Source organism: Trachypithecus francoisi, unplaced genomic scaffold (assembly GCF_009764315.1).
Source record: "Trachypithecus francoisi isolate TF-2019V2 unplaced genomic scaffold, Tfra_2.0 Lachesis_group17, whole genome shotgun sequence".
In the NCBI taxonomy this organism is placed as follows: Eukaryota; Metazoa; Chordata; class Mammalia; order Primates; family Cercopithecidae; genus Trachypithecus; species Trachypithecus francoisi.
Genome location: NW_022681462.1, coordinates 79,134,011 through 79,146,620, shown reverse-complemented (window position 1 = coordinate 79,146,620; position 12,610 = coordinate 79,134,011). Strand labels below are relative to the sequence as shown.

The 12,610-nt window shown below is 36.7% G+C and overlaps 1 protein-coding gene across 6 annotated transcripts in view; it reads left to right on the top strand.

Annotated features, from left to right (window-relative positions):
• The window catches only part of CLIP4 (CAP-Gly domain containing linker protein family member 4), a 105,672-nt gene that overhangs the window by 41,280 nt on the left and 51,782 nt on the right, over nt 1-12,610 (top strand). For all 6 annotated transcript variants that reach the window (XM_033176155.1, XM_033176156.1, XM_033176154.1 and 3 more), the window contains 4 exons: nt 3,745-3,884; nt 4,630-4,723; nt 6,123-6,284; nt 8,018-8,136. In XM_033176155.1, the coding sequence (XP_033032046.1) occupies nt 3,745-3,884; nt 4,630-4,723; nt 6,123-6,284; nt 8,018-8,136 (515 nt within the window). The remainder of the gene's footprint in view (nt 1-3,744; nt 3,885-4,629; nt 4,724-6,122; nt 6,285-8,017; nt 8,137-12,610) is intronic.

Below are 12,610 nucleotides of genomic sequence, written 5' to 3'. Positions count from 1 at the left end.
GGAAAAGAGAAAAGGCGTTCTTTAAATTTAGAAAACAAACATTAAAGAACCCGCAATATTTCAAAGACATAAAAATTATTACCCTCATCAGTTCATTCAGTTCCCTGTAATTCTTGTCCTGCTTGATTTTGGGTTAGCAGCCTCATGAATCCATTGGTTTGGTTTTCCATTACAGTTCTGGAAATTCTTATCCAGTCTAATGCCGTGATCTTAAAGTTATCAGAAACCTATACTTGTCAGAGTCTTTTCTGTAAATCTTCCTGCAATTTTGTATCACTGATGCTTACAAAAGCTTTCAGGAAAATATCAGAGTGAAAAATCACTGTCTGTAGGTGGCAAAAGATTTAAAATGTCCATAGTTACAGATTTGATGAGAGTTCATTTTAATGCAGTTGACAAGGAAATTTGTTGTTTGTTTTATAACATTTGAAGATAATAACTGGAATTATGACTGATAAAATTACACCAGAACATATCCAATTTCTAGGAATTTCATACAATTTCTAGAACACTTGCATTGATAATATAGTCATACAAAAATAACATAAAGAAGGTTAAGCATCACCTTTGACAATGCTTCTCATGCAATGTAATATATCAAGCCTAGTTTCACATTAATTTGACAAGGCTTCCCATGCAAAGATGCTTAATTACTTTAATGTCTGTGTGTGTGTGTGTGTGTGTGTGTGTGTGTTTTAATAAGGAAATAGAACAGGATTTTCTAGGGGCCTCTGAAAAATCCCAGAATTAGTCTAAGGTCAGAAAAGACTTCATTCAGAATTTGATTTTTGGGAAGTTTATAAAAAATAACCCAAAAGATTCAAAACACTTGATTAAATAGATTACAGGTATTTAGTTATCCATTTAACCAAAGTGACAAAGATTTCAAAGGCAAATACAGAAAGCCATGTAGTTGTTTAAAAAAAAAAAAAAAAAAAGACCAAAACCCCTTGACTTTTTGAGAGAGAAACTTAAATAATCAAAGACAACATGAAGCAATTATCTTGACAAAACACAGAATCTTTGTTTTCTAGGCAGACCATTCAAAAGTTAAAGAAAAACCTTTCACAGTCTCCCATCAAGAGCAGGCCCATACTCCAAGAAAGTTTAGTCATTTTAACAGGAGCTCAAATGCTAGTTATGCCTTATTTTGATTTGAATGATAATAGATTCATTCAATTTTAGCCAGCTCAATCATACAAGATTCTCCATCTCCCTCTTTTCAACTTCTAGCCATTTTGTTTTTTTCCTTTATTTTCTTTTTCAAAAAACATATCTTCATACCTCATATCTTTTCTTGACTGTCATGCTGGCATTCTGTAGGTTTAGAAATCTATGAATATACCAAGTGTTCTAGAAATTGTATGAAATTCCTAGAAACTGGATATGTTCTGGAAGCACATGTTTCCTTAAATTTTTCTATGTAGCACAGGACATGTTTACTAACACACCCAGGTATCTTTAGTTTCTCTGTCCAAAAGTAGGTAAAATTATGTTCAGCAATTAATGTTTCAGTATTTATCTTATGTGGACTTACATTGATTTAATTCACTTGTTTTGAACGATTATGCTTGGATTACTTATGAAAATTTCATGAGACGTTAAATAGCTAAGCATCATCTTGTTTTTCTTGCTGAGAAATTTTGTAACATGGAGATAGCAGAAGCTTGTTTGTAATTCTCTAGTCTTGAACATGATCTTATTCGACTAGTAAACCTACATAGAATCAAAGTTGTACATCTGCCTTATGTCTAATGCTGACAACCTTGAAGGCATATTGGTTTTTCAAACTAAACCAACAATGTTTTTGTTTATTGAAAATCACCCAAGTCACATGAACTTAAAAAGCATTTGGATTAGTTCCTATTTTTCTGAGAGTTTTCAGGAATACTTAATTTATATAAACACTTGTTTTTACTTAGATCTATTGAACATACATAGCTCTAAGATCTCTGTGTGTGTGTTTGTGTATACAGACAGACACAGATCTTATAGCTGTCATTTCCAAATTTTAGCCATGTGTCAGTTAAAATAATACAAAGCTTATTAGTTTATGAAAGAAGCTAGATCCAAATTGTACCTCTGAGAGATGGAACAAGTCAAGGTTACCTGCTCAGATGGCTACAGCTTTTTAGTGAAGTTTTTTTTATTTGAATGCTGTAGGGATGCTTTTAGAGAAGCTATTTTTGAGTCATTTTGTGTCCAGAAGCTTCTGCATACAAATCAAAGAATGCATTCCATTGTCTCTGAAAGGCTCAGGATACTCTTTCTTCAAGGGCACTCCCAAAGGCAGACTGACTGTCTTAACTAAATTAAACGTTCTCCAAAGTGGTCACTGAAATTGCAAATTATTCTTTGTAAAGTTCACCCATTTTTCCAAAAAGGCACAAGGTTCTGATCCACAGTTGTTTCTGGACCCCATGTTTGCATTCGATTCTCCGAAAAGTCTTAACTATTAAGGATTCTTTTTTCAGCAGCTGCTCTGGAACACAGGGAATTATGCGTTTCACCCTTCCCCCTTTTGAAAACAGAATAGGGTGACTTCCTGAGAAGTTTCAGCAAAGGTTGCTCAGCATAATTGGAGAGTTTTACACAGAAGGAGGAGAGCTCAGATTCAAAAGAGACTTACTGTAGAACTCCATGGCCGGGTGAGAGAGCAGCCAGTGCCACGGCCCTGGCTACCAGCACCTAGTTACTCACTGGCTTTGGGGCTTTGCAGGGGTCTTCTTCTGATCCTGCTTCGGACACCAAAAGCTGTCAAGAAAATCCAGGGTGCTTTTCTTAATATAAATATTAAGTGAGTAAAAAAACTGCAAACGGGGGAGACTTTCCAAACCAAGGTAAGAAGCTTGTCTCACGAAGGTCATAGTAAGGTTTATAAAGCCTAGAAGAGGAAATTCATATAGCTTAATTCTCACTGGTTAGAATGAGTGGGTTAGTTTGGTCGTTATTGATTTGCTACAACGTGCTGAGTCTTGCTGACCTGACCAAGCTTCATGTACAGTTTAAGTAGGTGTTTTGGAGAATAGATCCTTATAGGTTTTCCTGAGCTGGATGTGGGACATTGGCTCAGAGGCCAAGGTTTGTCTTGGCTTCTATTTTGATTTTTGCCTAACAGGACCATTTTGTTATCTAAGATTATGAATGTTGTTTCAGTTTTAGTCTTTCTGATTCTCTTCTGATGGACTGCTGCTCTGCTTCTATACGTGTCTTTAGTTTGTTACCTTTCCTTTCATCTTTTAGTTATCTTGACTCTAAAAGTAAGAACCATGTGTACATAGTATAATTTTGGAAAATATATAAATGCAAAGAAGAAAGCAAAAACAAACCCCATGAGTCCCACTGCTTATGCATGCCGTTACAACCTGAGCTTAATGGCGAGTTACCTCAGCAAGTAGAATAATAGAGGAAAGAAGATAGACTTTGGAGATAGACCTGGTTTTCTACCCGAGATTTGCCACTTACTAGCTGTGCAACGTTGAGCTGGTATTATTTAATCTGAGCTTTGCTTTCCTCATGTGCAAAATGAGAATAATACCTGCCAGGTAAGGTACTGGTGAGGATTTTTAAAGTGTTTAGTAAGTGCTCAGCAAATGTTCGTAATATTTTCCTTCTTTAGATACTTCTGCTTTTTTTTAGCATCTAAAATATTTGTATCATTTGAACCTTGGTTTTATTGTTTATTATTTTCAATTTATTTGAAACTTTTAGTAAAGTTAATTCACATCTTTTTTTTTATTTCAGAATTTTCTTTCTTTGATCCTAATGATGCATCATGCCAGGAAATTCTTTTTGATCCCAAAACTTCAGTTTCAGAATTATTTGCCATTTTAAGACAATGGGTTCCTCAGGTCCAACAAAACATTGACATTATTGGAAATGAGGTAAGGAATTCTTACAGTTTAAGTTTTATATTGTTAGGATTGTTAATGGTATAGATTTTTTTCCCCATCTGAAAGGAAGATGATAAGGAGAAACCCTTTAAATGTTCTGATATTTATTTGTATTTCCAGGATTTTCATGGGGCAGTGAGTTAATACTATATATTCTTCTGATTATTTCTTCATGCTCTGTCCTGACATTTATAGACTCTTGGTGGGTGCAGGGAGGGGCATTTTTTGTATTTGCTTCTTTGTAAAAATTAATTTTGTAAACTTTTATGCATTCAATGAAGGGATTTGATTACCATCACGTTCTGTTTACACTTTTGGGTGTTTTGGTAAAGATACAGGCTTGAATGTAGTCTTTAAGAATGTTAGATTTTTTGAGGGAGGGTTCCTTGACCAGTGTGTTGCTGTGTTGTAGGAAGAGAGTGCTTATACTTTTTTTCAAATATCATTACACCCATAGAAATAAAATTTTGCTCATTTTTGAGAGGAACGTATTTGGAGTGCCAGATTACCCTTGGAATAATCTTCAAGAATTTCCTTCCGCCTGCTGACAAGTTCAGTTTTCATTCTTGTTGAGTGCAGATGTAAAATTTACCCTTTAGAGATGCCGATACTGTCTATACATTTTACTGAGAAGTAATTCAGATTTGATAGACTAACTTGGTTCTTCAGCATTGGTTTGAAAGCAATAGGTACCTCAGTAGTTAGGTTGTAACCATATTTTCCTTGACTGCTTCAGATTCTTAAGAGAGGTTGCAATGTGAATGATAGAGATGGACTGACAGATATGACTCTTTTACATTATACCTGCAAATCTGGAGCTCATGGTATTGGTAAGTGTGTGGTAAATCTATCAGTTGCTAATATCATCTGCATTTGTGCTTAATCTATATTTATGCCCATATATTGTCCATGGGATGGCACCCAGCTGCTGATGATAATATTGCCTGAAGAGTTGAGGATTCAGTTAGGTCCTTCCAAAAACCATATTCCCTTTTCTCAAGGAGGTCTTTATACCCTCCTGATACCTCCGAGCTTTTCTGGATCAGGCCTCATGCCTGATTGTGTATTAGATGAGAATAACTGCTAACACCCTAAAATCTTTCTGAGGGTTTATAACAAGGTTTGACAGTCCAAGGCCAGTCTTTACATACTGATTCCTAATCTCAAGACCCCAGTCTGGAGACCTAAGGTCTGTTCCTACATATGTAACATATGTGCGTACTTTCCAAAATTGTTACTCTCTTGTGCTTTGTCATTTTATAAACCTGCATCTCTTACCTAACGATATACTGTGATTGTCTCTCCTTGTTTCAATAGTCTGATGCAGTGATGCTGAAACTTCTGGTGGTGACGGACTCCCTTTTTCCCTCACAACCCATCATGGACTGCTACTTTCACGAAATAACAATGAATTTATAATACAAAATAAAATAAAACCATAAAATATAAGCCCAAATATTTTTCAAGAGGCATGAAACTGGCCATGCATGATGATTTACACCTATAATCCCAACACTTTGGGAGGCCAAGGCAGGAGGATTGCTTGAGGCCAGGAGTTCGAGACCAGCCTGGGCAACATAGTGAGACCTTGTCTCTACAAAAAATTAAACAATTAGCCAACCATGGTGGTGCCTGTCTAGAGTTTGAGCTACTTGCGAGGCTGAGGCAGGAGGGTCATATAAGCCCAGTAGTTCAGGGTTGGTGTGGGCTGTGATTGCATCCCTATGCTCCGATCTGGGTGACAGAGCAAGACCCTGTCTTGAAAAAAGAAGAAAGAATAAAAGGTATAAGACTACATTTTAGTTAACGTAATGAGAAGACATATTAAACGGGGAAAAGCTATAAAAAGTACACACAGATTGCAATTTGGGACTGCCAGTGGTCCACAGAACACGTTTGGAGTAGCACTGATCTGCTGTGTTGTTGTTGATGGCTTCATAGCATTCTGTGTGTGTCTCTGTTTAACCAATTTCTTATTGTACTTTTTGGATTTTTTACAATTATATTAATAACAGTGCAGAGATGAGCATCTTTACAGCCAAGTGTATCCCATTTATCACATCCCTGTGTATGATTATTTTCTTAGGATAAATTCCTGCAAGTGAAATTTTCGAGGTGTGTTTATACAGTGCACTGTTTGCTTTGGCTTTTTAAATGCGGCAATTGATAGCCATCCATTGGAACTTAAAATTTGTACTAAAGGAAAGTAAGTTGGAAAATCTTCTTTAGGTGATGTGGAAACAGCTGTAAAATTTGCAACTCAACTTATTGACCTGGGAGCAGACATTAGTTTGCGGAGTCGCTGGACAAACATGAATGCTTTGCATTACGCTGCTTATTTTGATGTCCCAGAACTTATAAGAGTGATTTTGAAAACATCGAAACCAAAAGGCAAGTATTATAAGATCACCTTTAGATATTATTAACTGAACACTTCAGTGGTGGCATAAAAATTATAATTCAAGGATTTTTTTTAACTTCTAATCCATCTTGTTTCATATGCCTTTCTACTCCATTTTATTTCTGAGATAGTTTAAAATTTCTTTATTGAGTATTACTATCTTTTCTACAAAAGGATTAGTACAGAGATACAAAATGAAAGAGTGTTCTCTGGGTTTTCATATCTCCAGTTCTCCAGTATAACACGGATGTTTTATATAATTGATTCTACATGCTTTATGATTCTTTTGCCTTGCTTGGGTAGCCAGAAATAGAACAATAAGGTCTTCAGAGATTGGCATTGGAATAATAAATACTATTTATTTTAGATGGCATTTGGTTCTGAAATTATATAATTCAACCTAAGGGATAATATTTCTGTTTTTTCTCCCCTGTTTTGATGGTGATATCCTGAAACTGAAGATCTGAATGTCTAAGTCACAGTCCTGGTATTTTGATTTTTCTCTCTGGTTCTCTTCAGGGCCAATTTTCTTTTCTTTATTTTTTAGAAAAATATGAGAGCAAGCAAATAGTATTAACATTAAATTAAAGGAAGTGTACAATATTTTCCCCATTGTAGGAACATGCTTTAGAGATTCAATAAATTTCCCAGAATGTTCATTTCTAATCTCCAATCTGCATAAATTGTCCATTTTTTTCTTTAAAATTCTACCTTTTCACTTTGTGAATGATGTTAGGAAGAAAGCCTCTGTCGACACTTCTGTGTTTTTAATAATTCAAGAGAGTGTGTCTTGAGTATATCTGGGTTGTTTGCAGTTGTAGGAAGGATATGTGGGTGTGGTGTCATTTAGTTGAGGGTAGGATTTGCAGAACCAGAGGTACATTTAAACCCTTGTTATGGAAAATATTCAAGATGGGATTCCCAAATCTGGAGAATTTCCTGTATTTAAATATAACGTATGCTATGTTAAAAGTTATTAAAATGTCCTTAGAGTTGCAAGATTACTTTTCTCATTATGAAATTCAAATTCATTTGTTCAGTACAGTGTTATGAATCAATTTATAGGTAAGCATTTCTATGCTTAATTAGACTTTAGTTGCTTTGAAAATTCTGCTTTGTTTTACCTACCAGGTATTGGCCGTTTTGTTTCTGTAAAGGGCCAGCTAGTAAATATTTTAGACTTTTTGGACCACATGGTCTCTGATGAAACTACTCAGTTCCATAGTTGTAGCATGGAAGTAGCCACAGAGGATATGTAAATGAGTGAGTGTGCCTGTGTGTTCTAATAAAACTTTATAAAACCAGGTGGGCTGGATTTGACTTTTGGGTCATAGGTTGCTGACCCCTGACCTAAACTCTACTACTCTACCTCACTGTAGTTGTCATGGCAAATATGCCACAGACTTAATGGGAGATTGTGATAAGCTGTTACTTTTACAAATACGAATTATTGCCATTAATTGTTTTAAAATATGTTTTAGTTTGAAAACCCAGGATAATATCACTCCATCTTATAATGAATTTTGTTGTACTAAGAAAATAATCAACTGTTTAACTAGATTGTAATATAAACATTTTGTTCTTTTGTGAAATCATGCTTCTAGTGGGTTGATTTAAGTCTTATAAATGATAAAAGTCCCTACTCCCAAAACCCTGTCTTCTTTTAAATTATAATAGCTAAGTTTAAAATTTTAGTTAATATACTTGTGATGTTTAATTGCAGATGTGGATGCCACTTGCAGTGATTTTAATTTTGGAACAGCTTTGCATATTGCAGCATACAACTTGTGTGCAGGTGCCGTGAAGTGCCTCTTGGAGCAGGGAGCAAATCCTGCATTTAGGGTAAGAGGTTAAATTAAAAGTGAAAAATATTAAAAGAATTAAGAAGTCTTATCCTACTTTCTGGTAAAGTGTTGGCTCTGAATATTGTTATTAATAGAAGAACTCTTACATGAGCAAGTAATTTATATCTTTGTTCCACATGTAAAGAGCGATGATGATCTTTCTTGTAAATAAATTTAAGGCATAATGATAAATTTCCTTTTATATTGATAAGTCCCATTCAGGAAAGTAAAGTCTTCCTTTAAGTGTCATAATCTTTAAATATCTTTCATTTAGGGGTTTGATGTATTTATGAAAAGTTAGCTGTTAAGTACAAATACATATATTAAAGTTATGTTTTTCTGTTAAGTCATATTCTAAATTTTTTTGGAAATAAACTTCATTTCAGAAAGTTAAAATAAATACCCATTTAAGGATGAAGTAAGCCTTTGAAAATGAAGCGTTTAAAGGAAAAGTGTATTTTTTTAATAGTAAAATGTCACTAATTTACAGAGTTACACAGGATTGAATTTCATAGTCTTCAGATCCTTTTTTTTTTTCCTCCAGAAAGTGGCTCTCAGTTTTTCCTTTCTTTATATTGATAACAATAACTCGATCTGGCAGGTGTTCTTAATCGTGTTATACTTTCCCTTGAAGGGGTGGGTGTGAATGGCAGATAGAGTGCAGTATTTGAAAACACCTGTCTTCCCTTCCCTTTCCTATTTTTCCCATTTTCCCTACTTCTTTGCCAGTTTTCTTTCTGTTTAACTGCCTTGATTACCCCCCACTTTTAATTTCTTCCCTTCCTTCCTCCCTCCCTTCTGATTATTTTGGTTATTGGGCACTGGGAGAATACTACAGTAACGCAGATAAAGCCCTTGCCCTCAAAAAGAATGTATTGCAGAGGGGAGGTGGGACAAGGAAGCAATCAGTTTTACTGTAATGTGTGAATTCAGTGTGACACGATGGGGCGGGGGTGGCAGAGGGCCGTGGGTCATCTTCCCAAGGCTTCAACAGGGGGTGACATCTAAATCAAGTGCTTACATAGGCAAGAATTAACCAGGTACTGGAAGGAGGTGAGGAAGGCATTTTAGGCAGAGAGAGTAGCATGCAAGAAACCTAGAGGTGATCATTCAGTCCAGCTGGAATGTGAAGGGGATGCGTTTGCTTTTGTTGGTACAGCTGTTGACAAAGCCCCATTAGTGGGGACGACGTTCTGAATTTGTTAGAATGCCATGAGATATGTTATTGAGCTAAATTACCAATTTAGGCCAGAAACAGATGAATAGGTTGCCATATTTTGAAAATAACTACTTAAAAAACAGTGGTAAACATGTGGGTCAGCAGTAGCCCTCAGACCATAGTGTGATAGCCACCATCTTAATTTTTAATTTTTATTTTAAATATTTGATTCAGGGAGTATATGTACAGGTTTGTGAAATAGGTTATATTGCCTGGTGCTGAGGTTTGGGCTTCTGTTGATACCGTCACCCAAACAGTGAACGTAGTACCCAATACGTAGTTTTTCAACCCTTGCCCTAGCCCTTCCCCACCTCCTTCCCTCCCACACTCTCTCCCGTCTTTAGGGGTCCCAGTGTCTGTTGTTCCCATCTTTTTTTTTTTTTTTTTTTTAGTAGAGACGGGGTTTCACCGTGTTAGCCAGGATGGTCTCGATCTCCTGACCTCGTGATCCGCCCGTCTCGGCCTCCCAAAGTGCTGGGATTACAGGCTTGAGCCACCGCGCCCGGCCTTGTTCCCATCTTTATGTCTGTGTATATCCAGCGTTCAGCTCCCACTAATAAGTGAGAACACGCGTTATTTGGTTTTCTGTGTCTGCATTAGTTTTCTTAGGATAATGGCCTCCAGTTGCATCCTTGTTGTTGCAAAGGGCACGGTTTCATTTTTTAAATGACTATGTAGTATGCTGTATTTGTACCACATTTTCTTTATCCAGTTCACTATTGATGAGCACCAAGGTTGATTCCATGTCTTTGCTATTATGAATCGTGCTGTGAAAAACTTACGAGTGCAGTGTCTTTTTGGTAAAATAATTTATTTTCCTTTGGGTGTGTACCCAGTAGTGGGGTCTAGGTCAAATGGTAATTCTGTTTTTAGTTTTTTGAGAAATCTCCACATTGCTTTCCACAGGGGCTGAACCAATTGACACTTCCACTAACAGTGTATCAATGTTCCTTTTCTCCACAACCTCACCAACATGTTGTTTTGTGACTTTTTAATAATGGCCATTCTGACTGGTGTGAGATAGTCTCTCATTGTGGTGTTGATTAGCATTTCTCTGATGATTAGTGATGTTGAGCATTTTTTATATTTGTTGGTTGCTTGTATGTCTTCTTTTGAGAAGTGTCTGTTCCTCAAGCCTGTAATCCCAGCACTTTGGGAGGCCGAGGCGGGCGGATCACGAGGTCAGGAGATCGAGACCATCCTGGCGAACACTGTGAAACCCCGTCTCTACTAAAAAAAAAAAAAAATACAAAAAACTAGCCGGGCGAGGTGGCGGGCGCCTGTAGTCCCAGCTACTTGGGAGGCTGAGGCAGGAGAATGGCGTGAACCCGGGAGGCGGAGCTTGCAGTGAGCTGAGATCCGGCCACTGCACTCCAGCCCCGGCGACAGAGCAAGACTCCGTCTCAAAAAAAAAAAAAAAAAAAGAGAAGTGTCTGTTCATGTTCTTTGCCACTTTTTCATGGGACTTTTTTTCTTTTTGATTTGTTTACATTCCTTATAGATTCTGGATATTAATGTTTTGTTGGATGCATAGTTTGTATTTTTACCTATTCTGTAGGTTGTCTGTTTACTCTGTTGATAGTTTCTTTTGCTGTGCAGAAGCTCTAGTTTAATGAGGTCCTGTTTGACAATTTTTGTTTTTGTTGCCTTTGCTTTTGAGGACTTAGTCGCAAATTCTTTGCCTAAGCCAATGCCTAGAAGAGTATTTCCTAGATTTTTGTCTAGGATTTTTGTAGTTTGATTTCTTATATTTAAGTTTTTAAAATCCATCTTGAGGTAATTTTTGCATATCGTGAGTAGTGGGGGCCCAGTTTCATGCATGTGGTTAGCTAGTTTTCCCAGCACCATTTATGAGTAGAGTGTCCTTTCCCTTGTGTTTATTGTTGTTACCTTTGTCAAAGATCAGTTGGTTGGTTGTAAGTGTATGGCTTTATTTCAGGGGTCTCTAGTCTATTTCATTGGTCTATATGTCTGTTTTTTTGTAGCAATATCATGCTGTTTTGATTACTGTAGTCTTGTATAATTTTAAGTCAGGTAATGTGATACCTCTGGCTTTTGTTCTTTCTGCTAAGGATTGCTTTGGCTATTTGGGCTCCTTTTTATTTATTTATTTATTTATTTTTTATTATACTTTAAGTTCTAGGGTACATGTGCATGACGTTTATATCATGTATAACTCCCCAAAGCAATCCCTCCCTCCTCCCCCCTCCCCATGATAGCCCCAGTGTGTGATGTTCCCCTTCCCGAGTCCAGGTGATCTCATTGTTCAGTTCCCACTATGAGTGAGAACATGCGGTGTTTGGTTTTCTCTTCTTGTGATAGTTTGCTAAGAATGATGGTTTCCAGCTGCATCCATGTCCCTACAAAGGACTCAAACTCATCCTTTTTGATGGCTGCATAGTATTCCATGGTGTATATGTGCCACATTTTCTTAATCCAGTCTGTCACAGATGGACATTTGGGTTGATTCCAAGTCTTTGCTATTGTGAATAGTGCCGCAATAAACATACGTGTGCATGTGTCTTTGTAGTAGAGTAATTTATAATCCTTTGGGTATATACCCAGTAGTGGGATGGCTGGGTCATATGGTACATCTAGTTCTAGATCCTTGAGGAATCGCCATACTGTTTTCCATAATGGTTGAACTAGTTTACAATCCCACCAACAGTGTAAAAGTGTTCCTATTTCTCCACATCCTCTCCAGCACCTGTTGTTTCCTGACTTCTTAATGATTGCCATTCTAACTGGTGTGAGATGGTATCTCATTGTGGTTTTGATTTGCATTTCTCTGATGGCGAGTGATGATGAGCATTTTTTCATGTGTCTGTTGGCTGTATGGATGTCTTCCTTGAGAAATGTCTGTTCATATCCTTTGCCCACTTTTTGATGGGGTTGTTTGTTTTTTTCTTGTATATTTGTTTGAGTTCTTTGTAGATTCTGGATATTAGCCCTTTGTCAGATGAGTAGGTTGCAAAAATTTTCTCCCATTCTGTAGGTTGTCTGTTCACTCTGATGGTAGTTTCTTTAGCTGTGCAAAAGCTCTTTAGTTTAATTAGATCCCATGTGTCAATTTTGGCTTTTGCTGCTGTTGCTTTTGGTGTTTTAGACATGAAGTCCTTGCCCATGCCTATGTCCTGAATGGTACTACCTAGATTTTCTTCTAGGGTTTTTATGGTATTAGGTCTAACATTTAAGTCTCTAATCCATCTTGAATTAATTTTCGTATAAGGGGTAAGGAAAGGATCCAGTTTCA